The sequence below is a fragment of the Oncorhynchus mykiss genome, chromosome 12 (assembly GCF_013265735.2).
Source record: "Oncorhynchus mykiss isolate Arlee chromosome 12, USDA_OmykA_1.1, whole genome shotgun sequence".
Classification (NCBI taxonomy): domain Eukaryota; kingdom Metazoa; phylum Chordata; class Actinopteri; order Salmoniformes; family Salmonidae; genus Oncorhynchus; species Oncorhynchus mykiss.
In genome coordinates this window covers 64,362,659-64,376,671 of record NC_048576.1, presented here as the reverse complement: position 1 = coordinate 64,376,671, position 14,013 = coordinate 64,362,659, and the positions used below count along the sequence as shown (strand labels likewise).

Below are 14,013 nucleotides of genomic sequence, written 5' to 3'. Positions count from 1 at the left end.
GTATCAAGGCTTCCTGGCAGAGCACAGGACCTGACTCGGTTGGGGATGGCGCATGGTAGTGGCAGTATGCTGTCCACCTACTATGTCAGGGTTAAGCAACCGTGGTCCTGTTTTTTATTTAACCGACCTAGAGGACCAGGTGTGTTGAATTTAGGCAATCACTAAACTGATCCATTAACTAAGTAGCTCTGTGTGGTGCCCAGTTGGGATAAAATCCTGCAGTACCTGAGGCACTCCAGGAACAGGGTGGCCCACCCCATGTACTATGTGCTAACACTGAACAACCCACCCCATATCATAACAATATACAGTACATGCAGTGCAAAATGCTTTAATGTACATGTTTTCACGGATTTCAGTGCAATTGAACATTCACATAACATCATGTGCATGTATTTTTTAATATGTGTACTGCAATGCACTACTAGATAAAACAGTCAGTAAAGCATTTATACGTGTCAGAGTTGCGATATTTAAAATACAAAGTTAATGTTAGATTTCAATAATACACGGCAGTGCTGTTACAGAACATCCATTACTACATTCCAATTTAGTTTGGTTTGTTCTGACGACACAAACCAAAGCCTGATAAAATGATAAGATTGATGTGATTATTTTAAGAGTGCCGTTTATCTTTAGGATGCTCACCACAACATGCATTTATAAGACAATGTATTCATAATGCGTAGTTGCATTTTCAATTACCATAACACCTTGAGGGAAACAATGACAACTGGGTCGTTCTTGAATTGCAGTGGCATTTTTGGAAACGTCCATTCTCTAGATTTTAAATATTTAAATGTATTTGGGTACATTTTCCCATTTCAAATCAACTAAAAGGGCAGCTTAATGACTTTAAATCATTTCTACCGTTATGATAGAATTGTGCCACAGTAGGAGTAATAACACCAATGATGGTAACACCAATGATGGTAACACTAATGACACATTTTAGGTAAACTAGGATTTTCTTAAATGGAGGCAATAGAAGGTCAAATATTACGTCTTTAACCCTTTAAAAATAATTGACTAAAGTGACATGATGAATAATTTTGCTCACAATATATTTGCCCTTCATTTACATTTCAATAGAGGCAACCACATCAGGTGAGGCAACCCCATATCACAGTCATAGTAAATATGCCACATTATATGCCAAATAGCCAACATGGATGGAAGTATATATAGACGTTTAGTTGCTAATTGATTACATAAAAATGTATCTTGAATGTTGGCTGTATGGTATATATGAGGGAGGTGTGCCCCTTTCTGTCCAATGAGGTCATTAATAGGGGGGAAAAATCAGCAAGTAAAAATATAGTCACACTTCAGAATAGGGAACAAGTATTGAGGTGCTATGCCCCTTATTAGTCCCAGCTTGAGATAGTTTCTTGTGTTACTTGATATTTACTAACAATAAATATGACTTTATTATAGCTAATAATGAGGTTATTATTACATGCATTATAATGTTTGAATAACAAATAAACTTAATGAAGGCCTAATAAATGGCTAATAACACATAATAAAGGCCTTATAAGCTACTTATATACATACTTATAATCTAGAAATGAGTGGCTCATATGTGTACCTTCAAATAAAGTGTCACCCTTGTTTGAATTGTTGTTATTAATTGGCTCAAGGCTGCATCATTCGTGGGGGACGACATGTTTACTGTTGCCTTGTATATCTTTGTAATGAGTAATGAGATCAGCTTTAATATTGCAGAGAGATTGTGACTTCTATCAATGTAATTCTAAGCATAATTTCCAATCCCCCATATATTTTTTGGTAAATAGATATTTTTATTATATACATTTGCCTTCTTTTAAATATACTTTATTTGTTTTCATTGAACTATACAATATTGTGTTACTTTCTAGCATTCAAAATGGTAGATAGATATCTCTTAATGCCCAAAATATCTCACTACAATGTGCTTGCATTAAGTACTGCATACAGTTTTGCAGTATAAAGGACTTGCATTATGTTGTATCATTGATAAACAGTTCAATATAAACAAGAACATGAATGATGTGCAATTATTTGTCCTTTTAAAGTGTTCTTCATGGTTGCAAAGGCGAGGGACGCAAATGCCACAGCAATTCAAGAATGACCCAACTACTTTGAATACATGTTCAGTCCCTTCAGAATGTATTCAGACGCCTTGACTTTTTCCATTGAAAAAGTCAAGGGGTGTGAATACTTTCTGAAGGCATTGTATGTGTTATTTCATTTCATTTCCAGTGTAATTATACACCAGGCCACTTTGAAATGTGAATGTTTTGGCTTGGAGTGTGAGAGCATGTCCACCTTACAGTGTGTAAGCATGTGCTCTTGGCTACTCTCTCCCTTGTCACTACTGGAGCTGGCATCCTCTGCTACAGTCCTCTTCAGGGCTGTTGTTCTCAGATGACTCAGGGCTTTCTTCATCCACTGTCAAACACAAAAGAACCCAATTATCTCAAAACTTATTCTCTAAAGGGGGGGTTCAAATAATTTGGTAAAATATTGAATTTGGCCTTTACTACTATAGCCCAAAGAAACACATTAATGGCAAAAAAAAGACTGGCAAAAAAAAACAAATCATAAGGAATAATGTTTTGAAGTGTCTGTCATATATCTAGTATATGTAAGAAACCTCAGGAAATATGTTATTTTTTTGGGACATGTATTTACCCCTTTATCTTTGTTGGCACAAAGCTGCCTTCATACTTCCCTTTGTTTGTTTGGGTTACCTTCAGACGAGTCCCGTGACACTTGTGGGGGTCGTAGAGCAAAACGGAAAACACCATCTCGGGTTCGTGAGTTTCTCCCTTCCATACAGTGGTCATAATAGTTAGGCCAAACCGTTTTTGATGCCACAGACGTTTTCGTGAGAAGAACGATTTTTGGGATGTCTCATGGTCTGACAAACACAGCTGTAGCTCGGCCACGTTCCACCGCAGATGTGGAAGGCCGACATAGGCGTAAGTGGTGGATTGAGACACATCCCATGCAAAAAATTGTATTCCTAGCTTAAACTGAAGGATTTTGATGTTCCGAGACAGGATTCTGTCGAGGAACAGATCTGGGTATTGAAACATTTCTGCAGCATTGAAGGTCTCCAAGAACACAGTGGCCTCCGTCATTCTAAAATGGAAAAAGTTTGGAACCACCAAGACTCTTCCTAGAACTGGCCACCCAGCCAAACTGAGCAATCGGGGGAGAATGGCCTTGGTCAGGGAGGGGACCAAGAATCTGATAGTCACTCTGACAGAGCTCCAGAGTGCCTCTTTGGGGATGGTTGTCCTTCTGGAAGGTTCTCCCATCTCTGCAGCACTCCATCAATCAGGCCTTTAGGGTAGAGTGGCCAGACATAAGCCACTCCTCAGTAAAAGGCACATGACAGCCTGCTTGGAGTTTGCCAAAAGGCAACTAAAAGTCTCTCAGTCCATGAGAAAGAAAATTCTCCCTACGGTGAAGCATGATGGTGGAAGCATCATGCTGTGGGGATGTTTTTCAGCAGCAGGGACCAAGAGGCGAGTCAGGATCAAGGGAAAGATGAACGGAGAATAGTACAGAGAGATACTTAATGACAACCTGCTCCAGAGTTCTCAGGACTTAAGACTGGGTCGATTGTTCACCTTCCAAAAGGACATTGACCCTAAGCACACAGCCAAGACAACGCAGGAATGGTTTCGGGACAAGTCTCTGAGTTTCCTTGAGTGGCTCAGCCAGAGCCCGGACTTGAACCCAATCGAACATCTCTGGAGAGACCTGAAAATAGCTGTGCAACACCGCTCCCCATCTAACCTGACAGAGCTTGAGAGCATCTGCAGAGAAGAATGGTAGAAACTCCCCAAATACAGGTATGCCAAGCTTGTAGCGTCAAACCCAAGACGACTTGAGGCTGTAATCACTGCCAAAGGTGCTTCAACAAAGCACTGAGTAAAGGGTCTGAATACCTTTGTAAATTTGATATTTAATTTTTTTTATACATTTGCAAAAAAAAAAAAAAACCTGCTTTTGATTTGTCATGGTGTATTGTGTGTACATTGATGAGGGAAAAAACCTATTTAATCCATTTTAGAATAAAGAAGGAACAAAAACAATTTAATACATTTCAGAATAAGGCTGTAACGTAACAAAATGTGAAAAAAGTCAAGGGGCCTTAAAACTTTACTGTATAACAAAAAATGCTTGACAAAAACAATCATAATAACATATATGAACTTCATCCAGAAGTGAATTAATGACAGCAGGGAAAGAAGAGAGGGGTTCAGTATCATCTACTGTCTACTCACTCTGTATTGGCAAGAAGGCCTCATCACCATTCTCTCTGATCATTTCCTCTATTTTGTCCAGCAGATCTGAGATGTTCCTTGTGTCCTTCCCCGGCATCTTGCTGTCCACCACGTGATAATAGTTCCCACAGTATTCCAACAACCTGTGGAGCTCCCGCCCTCCCTTCTGAATGTGCTCCTCGACGGGCGTTCGGCCTAGCCAATCCCCGCAGCTGAACAGCACCATGGTGTGGAGACACGCCCTATCACCAAACAGGCCCTCCAGGTGGGCCTCCAGGGTCCGCCTCTTGCGTGAAGTGAGGGTGGAGATGATTGGCAGCACCAGGAGAAGGGTGTGGGGGCCAGGCCGGAGGAGGGTGGCACCTCGCTTCGACTCCTGTCTCACGTGTTTCGGGGTACGTCTGACGGAGAACCAGTCCCAGCCAGGGGTGTCAACGATAGTGACCCTGCGTCCGGCCACCTCAGCCTGCCTCCTAAGGCTCTGCTCCGTCTCTGTTCCAGACTCAAAGTCCCGCCGGCCCAGGATGGTGTTCCCTACAGAACTTTTTCCCACTCCTTTCCAGCCCAACAAGAGGACCCTCAGCTCTGGAAGAGACAGGGAGAGATAGAAAGCTTTATAACGTGTATGCTATTTATTAAAACCTTTGTGAACGTTTAGGAACTATTATGCCAAGTATACAAAACTCTTAGAAAAGAAGGTTATATTTAAAAAGGTTTTTCAGGTGTCCCCATGGGAGAACCCTGTAGCAAAGTTAACCGGTGTTATTACATGAACCGTTGTTAAAAACCCTTTGAAGAACCCTTTTAGATTCCAGGTAGAACCTTTTGGGGGTTCCATGTAGAACCCTTTCCACCGAGGGTTCTACATGGAATCTAAAGGGGTTCTTCAAATGGTTCTCCCGTGGGGACAGCCGAAGAACCCTTTTAAAACTCTTTCTTCTAACAATGAAGCAATAAGAGCTGGTCACCTCTGGGAGGCCCTCCGACCATCCGCAGTCTCTGCCTCTCCCTTTCCTCCCGCTCCTCTCTCACCCGCCTCTCTTCCACCGCCTTCCTTGCCTGTTCCTCCTCTAGCAGAATCAGTTCGTTTACTGCAAAATACCAGCCATGGTTTTCCTTAACCTGCTCCTCTACCTTCTCCAGCAGCTCCTGAACTTGTGTGTTCACCGTGTTGTCATCCCCACTCTGCTGTGGGTTACTATCCAGGCCATGGTATCTGTTACCACACCTCTCCACCAGCCACTGAAGGGGCTCCCCAGCTGCAATGAACTCCTCTACGAACGTCCCCTCCGGTAGCTTGTCGACCCCAGTGAAGAGCACCATGGTGGACCTCCAGGCCCCACCTCCTAGATGACCCAGCTGCTTCTCTGCTGCCTTCCTGTGGCCCTCTGTGAAGGGCTGTGACACGGGGACCACCAGCAGGAGCGCGTGGGGCCCTGGGGGACAGAGGGTGGCACCGACACAGGGTCCCTCCTTGCTAGCCCGCTCTGGCGGGGCCCCTGTGTTATCATCCGCTGAGTCATGGGGTATAATCCAGCCTGGGGTGTCAACCACAGTGATACGCCTCCTGCAGACCCCCCCGTGGCCAACGGTGCTGTGGACAGTCTCTGTCCCAGTCTGGAAGACCTCCTCACCTAGGATGGCATTCCCTGTGGTGCTCTTCCCAGCTCCTGGTCCCCCCAGCAACAGAAGCCTACGCTCCGGGAGATGACAGATGGGTTCAACTGTCGGAGACGACAACGACTGGCAGATGTTTGGACTCTCCATTTGAGCTCTCCAAGGCAGGAAGGTAGTGAGTGATAAATATTGTCCTGTTTTAATGTCTATGCTGTCAGATGGCCAGAGAAGAGAGAGCTATAACTGACAGTAGCTGCTGTTGAGATTGTCCATGGAAGAGTGCAGATAAATATCTGTAGCAAAACATAGAGGAGCAGAGCTCCAGAAGTAAACTCACCTACCGGTACCAAATTCAGAACCAGTGGAGACTGTAGCCATTTTGTCTCAAGCCTCTTGTTTTCTTACTCACCCCTCCACCTCCATGCTTTTTGCCTCCTGCTCCTTCAGGGGACACCGGTAATCTGTTCAATGGTGTATCCTGACCGGTCCACAAAATACTGGCAGTCAAAAAGGTTTAGTCTTCTAGTCTCTCTCCCTCTCATGCTCACTCTCCTTCAATCGCAGAACATTTCACTCTATCCTACCCCGCCCCCTCTCTCTCGCTCTCTCTCGCTCTCTGTTTCCCCTTTCTCTCTTTGTCACTCCTTCTCTCTCTTCCTCTCATTCTACCATTTTCTTTCTCCATTTCTCTCTGTAGGTCTTTCTGTCTTGCCCCCTTTTCCCTGGAACTCATTTTCCCCCCTTTTTTTATTTATCTTCTCAAGAGCGAATATTGTGCAGACAGGAAGTTAACACCATGCAGCTTCAGGGAAATGACTGGTCATATTGAGGGGAAGCAGACAAGGGAGCTGCTCCCACACCGAGCACGACATACTGTTGCAGACAGAGACAAAGTGGGGAGCAGAGTTGGAGAGAATTTGCAGTGGTTACAGCTGTGGGAAGTATTCCCCCAATGCTGAACACTATTTATAATACAGACATTGGAGGAACATGTGTGAGAGAGGGAGAATATGAGGGAGGAGGGAAGAGATGATGACATATTGAAATACGGTATTAACAAGAAAATACAATATTTGAAATGCAGACCAGAAATGTGTGGTTTTGTACATTTTGGCTACTTATAATTCAAACCAAAGAGTCGTGACTCTTATGAATCATTTCAGTTTAGCATGTGAGCATCTTGTGCCAGTCTTACAAACGGAACCACACAAAGCACAGCAAATAAGCTTTGCAACAGCTTTAGGAGGAGGAAAAATGCATCCAGGCAGCCTAGCGCGAGAGCCACTGTAGCGGCGAGAGCACATGAAGCAACCACTAGATTGAGCGGCTCCCTCTGCAGGCCGAAATAAACACAACACCCCTTGACTTTAAAAAACAATAAATACTAAAAGAAATCAGCATTACAAAATGCCAAAGATAAGGGTACCATAGCTATATCTCACATTCTCCCACATTTCTGGTTGGCAACACAGGGAACCCAAACATAAGCAAAAAACGGTACAGAAAGTATTACCCCTTTTTCACATCAACTATTCCCTTTTTTCTTTGACGTTTAGACAAACCAGGAACAACAATAGCAGCCTAATGCCTCTGACTTTATCAGAAACGCGTCAATAATGGTATATAAATGCATCATAATACCAACCAACCAACCTCTTTTGACCTTGGTGGGTTTATTTATTGAATGCATTATACTGCTATTGTACCAGGGTAATGCACAATTAATAAAGATTATCATAATTATGCGTTACCATGGCCGAAGGTTAAAACCATGGTATTTCCATGGTATAAATTATGCAATATCTTGGATTTATTTAGGTGCATGACAGTACCATCATACTTCAAAGCTAAAACCATGGTACATTTCCATGATTCAGATCTATAGCATGGTATAAATGATGCAATATCATGGTAATATTTGAATTGTGCAAATAGTATAGGGCCTACCTATCTGAGATTTGTAAATAGATGTAGAGTCGATGTCCGGAAATGGAATTAGCCTAACAGAAAAATCCCCATAGCAATCTGTCTAAGCTACAGATATGTTTTTTTTCCCCATGGGCTACGTCTCAATCCACCACATTGGCCGATGTCGGACTTCCACATCTGCGGTTGGAGGTGGCAGAGCTAAAGACCTGGAGTCAGAAGACATCCGAAAAATTGGTCTTCTCACGAAAATGTCTGTAGCGTCCTAATGGTTTGGGCTACATCACGGGAAGTCTTGTCTGTAGCTACACACTATGACCCCTCTATGCATAGCTGTGGAAGTAGGGGTGCTGAGGGTGCTGTAGCATGATTGTATTTTGGTGCTATTCATTAACAATATCTCCATGTATATGTTTGCTACTTCCTATTGAAGAATGTGCTCTGACATGTTGACTCTGATGTAGACTGCTTGAATAGCCCACAAAGGCCGTTTTTGAAGTAATCTAAATGGAATAATTTTACACCATCAGCTACCTACCATTAGCCACACTATATGAGTAAAATATGATTTGCAAAACTTAAATTCTACATAAGTCATAAAGTGTGGAGTTGCTCTTCAATCCATTCAATTGGAGTTGAGACATGTTGGATCTACCATTTTTTTTGTGACATGGGCAATGGAAATATTTAAATAACATTGATTTTAAAAGTAGGTGCTTTGGGGTGGCAAGTAGCCTAGTGGTTAGAGTGTTGGGCCAGTAACCAAAAGGTTGCTAGATCAAATCCCCAAGTTGACAAGGTAAAATTCTGTCGTTCTGCACCTGAACAAGGCAGTTAACCCACTGGTCCTAGGCCATCATTGTAAATAAGAATTTATTCTTAACTGACTTGCCTAGTTAAATAAAGGTATCTCTGGTGAGTCTCATCTTATACCATACATCGCCCTGAAGTGTCGCGAAAAAAACAGTTCTTCTCCATGTGACATTTTTGGACAGCAGCTGCACCATGACATATTTGGTAAATCTTCAAGGGCAATCTCAATGCTGTGTGTTACAGGGAAGACATCCTCCTCCCTCTTGTGGTTCATCCTGACATGAACCTACAGCATGACATTGCCACCAGCAATATTGCTCGTTCTGTGCATGATTTCCTGCAAGACAGGAATGTCAGTGTTCTGCCATGGCCAGCGAAGAGCCCGGATCTCAATCCATTTGAGCACGTCTGGGACCTGTTGGATCAGAGGGTGAGGGCTAGGGCCATTCCCCCCAGAAATGTCCGGGAACTTGCAGGTGCCTTGGTGGAAGTGTGGGGTAACATCTCACAGAAAGAACTGGCAAATCTGGTGCAGTCCATGAGGAGGAGTTGCACTGCAGTACTTAATGCAGCTGGTGGCCACACCAGATACTGACTGTTACTTTTGATCTCCCCTTTGTTCAGGGACACATTATTGCCTTTCTGTTGATAACATGTCTGTGGAACTTGTTCAGTTTATGTCTCAGTTGTTGAATCTTGTTATGTTCATACAAATATTTATACATGTTAAGTTTGCTGAAAATGAATGCAGTTGACAGTGAGAGGACATTTCTTTTTTTGCTGAGTTTATGTTACCTAACTAATTCTGATTCTTATGCCACAGACCCTAAAACAGGGAGGCCAGGTGCAGCTTTCAGTGTTCCTGAGTTTAAGGTAGCAGTGACAAAAAGAGAAATGGATCATTTATCCATACACACAATGGAGTTGCTGGCCATACTGGGTAGAGGAGGTGAGGCCAGAGAGGGTAGTCATTTTCATTGAATAGAAGTTTCATAATGCTTAGGTTGTTATGAGTGTACTGATATAAGTAGGACATGTGACATCATGGCAACTTTGAAAGAAAACACTATATATCGGCTATGCACATTCATGACATGAGGCTAGTAGCCTAGCATCTCTCTCCAGTGAATACAGGCGGTTGATGTCAACATCCAATATTCCATAAAGTATTACAATAATGAGATGTATCCACCAATACAAATAGAGGAATGGACGGGAGCATGACAGGGAGCATTCCGGGAGCATTCCGGTCGAGGGTGGAAGTGTCTATGGCTGGTGGTTGGAAGAGCGTGCATGTTTGAAATGGAAAAGCTCCTCAATAGCTACTGACAAAGAAGAACATCAAGACGAAGCAGCTGCTTTACAAGTGGGATGCACTGTTGAGCGTTACGTCCCGAGGGGTTTGTGCTGATTGTATGGAGATTGTGACAGCCGGTTAAATGGCGTCCCTTAAGAGGGCAAGAACAACATGTAAGTCAGGAGAAGTGCAGTATTATCATAAGGAGGAATATGGGGGAGGAATGGAGGGGAAAAGAGAGGCAGAGGAGGTCGAAAAGAGAGAGGGAGGAAGAGGGTGAGCTTGAGTTGGTTAAAATCAGCAAAAATAAATGGAGATGATTTGTTAAAGAAGAATGGTAGAAAGTGTAAGCAGAGTGAGCTGTGTGCTGGATCGAAGACAGGAGAAGAAATGGAAGTGAATGAGGACGAAGTATCGGAGGTGGTAGGTGTGTAGAAGTTCTCAGAGCCCAAGGCTTGCACCAAGGGTCAGGATAAAGATGAGTCAGTGACAGTAGGAGTGAAGTTTTTGGAAAAAGTGGCCCCTTGCCTTTTGGTTGATCCATTTGTGGTTTCAGGGTGGGTGAAAACAGCATTGGGTGCTGTGGAATCGGTGAGGGTAAACATAAGTGGTCTTGTGATAATTGTTTGTGTTTCTGTTGGTCAGAGGGAGCAGGCGCTCCGCGTTAAACAATGGGGACAAGAGACATGAATTGTTTTGCTCTGAAGGAGAGGGCGCCATTGAGAGGAGTGATTACTGGGGTAGCGGTAAATGTGAAATTTGACCAACTGGAGGGGAAGAGTCCCGGTGTTTGTGATGCAGACCAGGTGGCGTGAGTGGTGAAACAGAAGAGTCGTTGTCTGTCCTTGAGTTTTGATGTTGAGTCTTTGCCCGACAAAGTGATGTTAGGATATATAAATGATGGCTTATGGGCATATGGCAGCAATGTGTAGGAGGGCCGTTCCTAGGTGTGAGAAGTGTGCAGAAGTTGGACTTCTGTTGGAGTTGGACTTCAAATTTGGACTCATCAGACCAATGGACAGATTTCCATTAGTCTATTGTCCATTGCTCATGTTTCTTGGCCCAAGCAAGTCTCTTCTTCTTATTTGTGTCCTTTAGTAGTGGTTTCTTTGCAGCAATTTGACCATGAAGGCCTGATATACGCACTCTCCTCTGAATAGTTAATGTTGAGATGTGTCTGATACTTGAACTCTGTGAACCATTTATTTGGGCTGTTAATTGATGATTTCTGAGGCTGGTAACTCTAATGAACTTAACCTCTGTAGCAGAGGTAACTCGGGCTCTCCCTTTCCTGTTGCAGTCCTCATGAGAGTCAGTTTCATCATAGTGTTTGATAGTTTTTGCGACTGCACTTGAAGAAACTTTCAAAGTTCTTCACATTTTCTGGATTTACTGACCTTCATGTCTTAAAGTAATGATGGACTGTCATTTCTCTTATTTTAGGTGTTCTTGCCATAATATGGACTTGGTCTTTTACCAAATAGGGCTATATTCTGTATACCACCGCTACCTTGTCACAGCACAACTGATTGGCTCAACGCATTAAGAAGGAAATAAATTCCACAAATGTACTTTTAACAAGGCACACCTGTTTATTTAAATGCATTCCAGGTGGCTACCTCGTGAAGCTGGTTGAGAGAGAGCCAAGAGTGTGCAAAGCTGTCATCAAGGCAAAGGGTGGCTACTTTGAAGAATCTCAAATATAAAATATATTTTGATTTGTTTAACACTTTTTTGGTTACTACATGATTCCATATGTGTTATTTCATAGTTTTAATGTCTTCACTATAATTCTACAATGTAGAAAATAGTAAAAATAAAGAAAAACCCTTGAATGAGTAGGTGTGTCCAAACTTATGACTGGTATTGTATGTTTCGGTAAGATTAGATGTTTTTGTGCTTATAACAATGGTTATCAACTGTATTGAGTCACAGAAAATTGAGGTGGTGGTGGCAGTTGCAGATAGATATTTGGGTGTGCAAGACTTGACTTCAGAAGAGTTACAGAGTGTGTTACGTGGTGGTGTCCCATCCTTGCAGCCTGTTGGCCTGAGGTAGGACTAAATAGATTTAAATAGTGGAGTAGGGTGGTGGGGTTTTAGTGAGTGTAGTTGTAATTGTAGTGCATTTATTGATTTATTAAGTATTGATATTTTTTTTCAAGCAAAGTATAAGTATACTCCAGTCTAGTAGGTGGCGGTAATGCAACATTTATTGGATGGCAATCGCCGTTAAACCTCATTGAATAATAAGAACTGGAAGTACTTTTGAATTGTTGCTGACTAGACGCAGGTAGTGATGCCAACTTAGCAATTTTGTTGCTAGACTTAGCAACTTTTCAGAGTACCCTGGCAACTTTTCTTTCAAACAGCATCTAGCAACAAATTTAGCTACTTTTAAAAATGTATTTGGAACTTTTAGCAACTTTTGAAAAGTGACTCAAACGCTAAAATGTGCACATTTCCCCTCTAAATGACACAAAAACGATTTCCTCTGTCACACACTCAGTCACAACACACGTGCCTGGCTGCAACAGTGCATTGTGAGTGATTGTCACGTTCTGACCTTTATTCCTTTGTTTTGTCTTTATTTAGTATGGTCAGGGCGTGAGTTGGGGTGGGCAGTCTATGTTAGTTTTTCTATATTTTCTATTTCTGTGTTTGGCCTGATATGGTTCTCAATCAGAGGCAGCTGTCTATCGTTGTCCCTGATTGAGAACCATATTTAGGTAGCCTGTTTTCCTTTGTGTTTTGTGGGTGGTTATTTTCAGTCTTTGTGTGTCTGCACCAGATAGAACTGTTTCAGTTGTCACTTTGTTGTTTTGTATTTTTGAAGTGTTCAGTTTCTTATTAAAAAGATGAACACTAACCACGCTGCGCTTTGGTCCTCTCCTTCTTCCACCAATGACAACCCTTACAGTCATGTCAGCAGCAGGTGCTCAGCTCGTGCGCAGGCCAGCAGCAATTTCAGCAAATTGCAAATCATTGTTGGCTGACTGCAGCAGCAGTAGTATGCGTTTGATGAGACAAACCCAATGAATATAGTTGGTGACAAATGTTTGATATTGAACAGAACTCACAACATCAATCAACATGTCTCAATCAAAATTGTCTTGCCAGAAGTACAGAAAAGAGTGTGAGTCTGTACCTGAATTTAAATGGTGGCTGATGCCAGTAATTGGGGATGATTGTCAGGCATACTGTGTGTACTGCAAATCAGATATGCTTGCAAAAATGTATGACATCAAAAAACATTGTGCTACAGCAAAGCATATAAATAAATCAAAACTGTAATTGTGTAAATTGTGTCCAGAAACCCCTGCAGATCACCAAAGTGCGTGCCACACGTTGGCTATCGATTGAGCCTGCGGTAACTCGTATATTGAGCCAGTGGGAATAACTGAATCTCCCCTTTGAGTTGACCAAGGCCAGAGAGCGTTGCTACATGGTGGATGTGCTACACGCCATATACATGGACAAGACCAACTATGTCTACCTGACATTCTTGAAATCAATCCTGTCTGACGTACAAGTTGCAGTGAAGTCATTTGAGGGAGAGCAAACAGATCCTGTCAAGCTTTTGGACAATCTGGTACACCTCTTAACATCAATTTGCAGCAAAGTAGTCAACACTATGGCAAAAATTGATATCCTGAAGGATGCCATTGATGGACATCTCAGTCCATCACCATACCTTCGGTACCTTTTCGAGAGCACGGTGTACCAGAGGACAAAAAGGTCATTCGGAGACAGTGCATCAACTACATTGTTGCTTTAAGCAAGGAGCTCCAAGCAAGGCTCCCAGACAACCTTGAAACCTTGCGAAACATGGCCTTGTTCAGTGTTAAGGAAACGCTAAAGCTCAATAAAGGCACCACTGAAATGATTAAAGTAGCTGAACTACTGGGATACCAGCCCCAAACAATTGATACATTTGTTCCCCAATGAAGAAATTCCATCTGTTTAGGTGGGACTCAACTGAAAACATAGTCGAGTTTTGGAGAGAAGTCAATAACTACACGGACTCTTCCGGGTCAAATTCATTTGAAGAACTGTGCAAAGCTGCACTCACTGC

The 14,013-nt window shown here is 42.6% G+C and overlaps 1 protein-coding gene across 1 annotated transcript; it reads right to left on the bottom strand.

Annotated features, from left to right (window-relative positions):
* Window positions 1-315: 315 nt before the first annotated feature.
* Window positions 316-6,714, bottom strand: si:dkey-110g7.8 (GTPase IMAP family member 8). Its single transcript, XM_021624541.2, has 3 exons — window positions 5,255-6,714; window positions 4,287-4,871; window positions 316-2,436 (listed from the first exon to the last, which is right to left on the bottom strand). Exons 1-3 carry the CDS (start codon window positions 6,051-6,053, stop codon window positions 2,360-2,362), a joined length of 1,461 nt encoding a protein of 486 aa, XP_021480216.2. The 5' UTR covers window positions 6,054-6,714; the 3' UTR covers window positions 316-2,359.
* Between the last annotated feature and the right edge of the window lie 7,299 nt (window positions 6,715-14,013).

Coding starts and splice junctions, on each gene's coding strand:
- si:dkey-110g7.8 (XM_021624541.2), bottom strand. CDS start 6,053: ATGGAGAGTCCAAACATCTGCCAGTCGTTGTCGTCTCCGACAGTTGAA. Junction 4,872..5,254: donor GGTCGGAGGGCCTCCCAGAG/GTGACCAGCTCT, acceptor TGTCTCTTCCAG/AGCTGAGGGTCCTCTTGTTG. Junction 2,437..4,286: donor GGCCTTCTTGCCAATACAGA/GTGAGTAGACAG, acceptor TGTGTTTGACAG/TGGATGAAGAAAGCCCTGAG.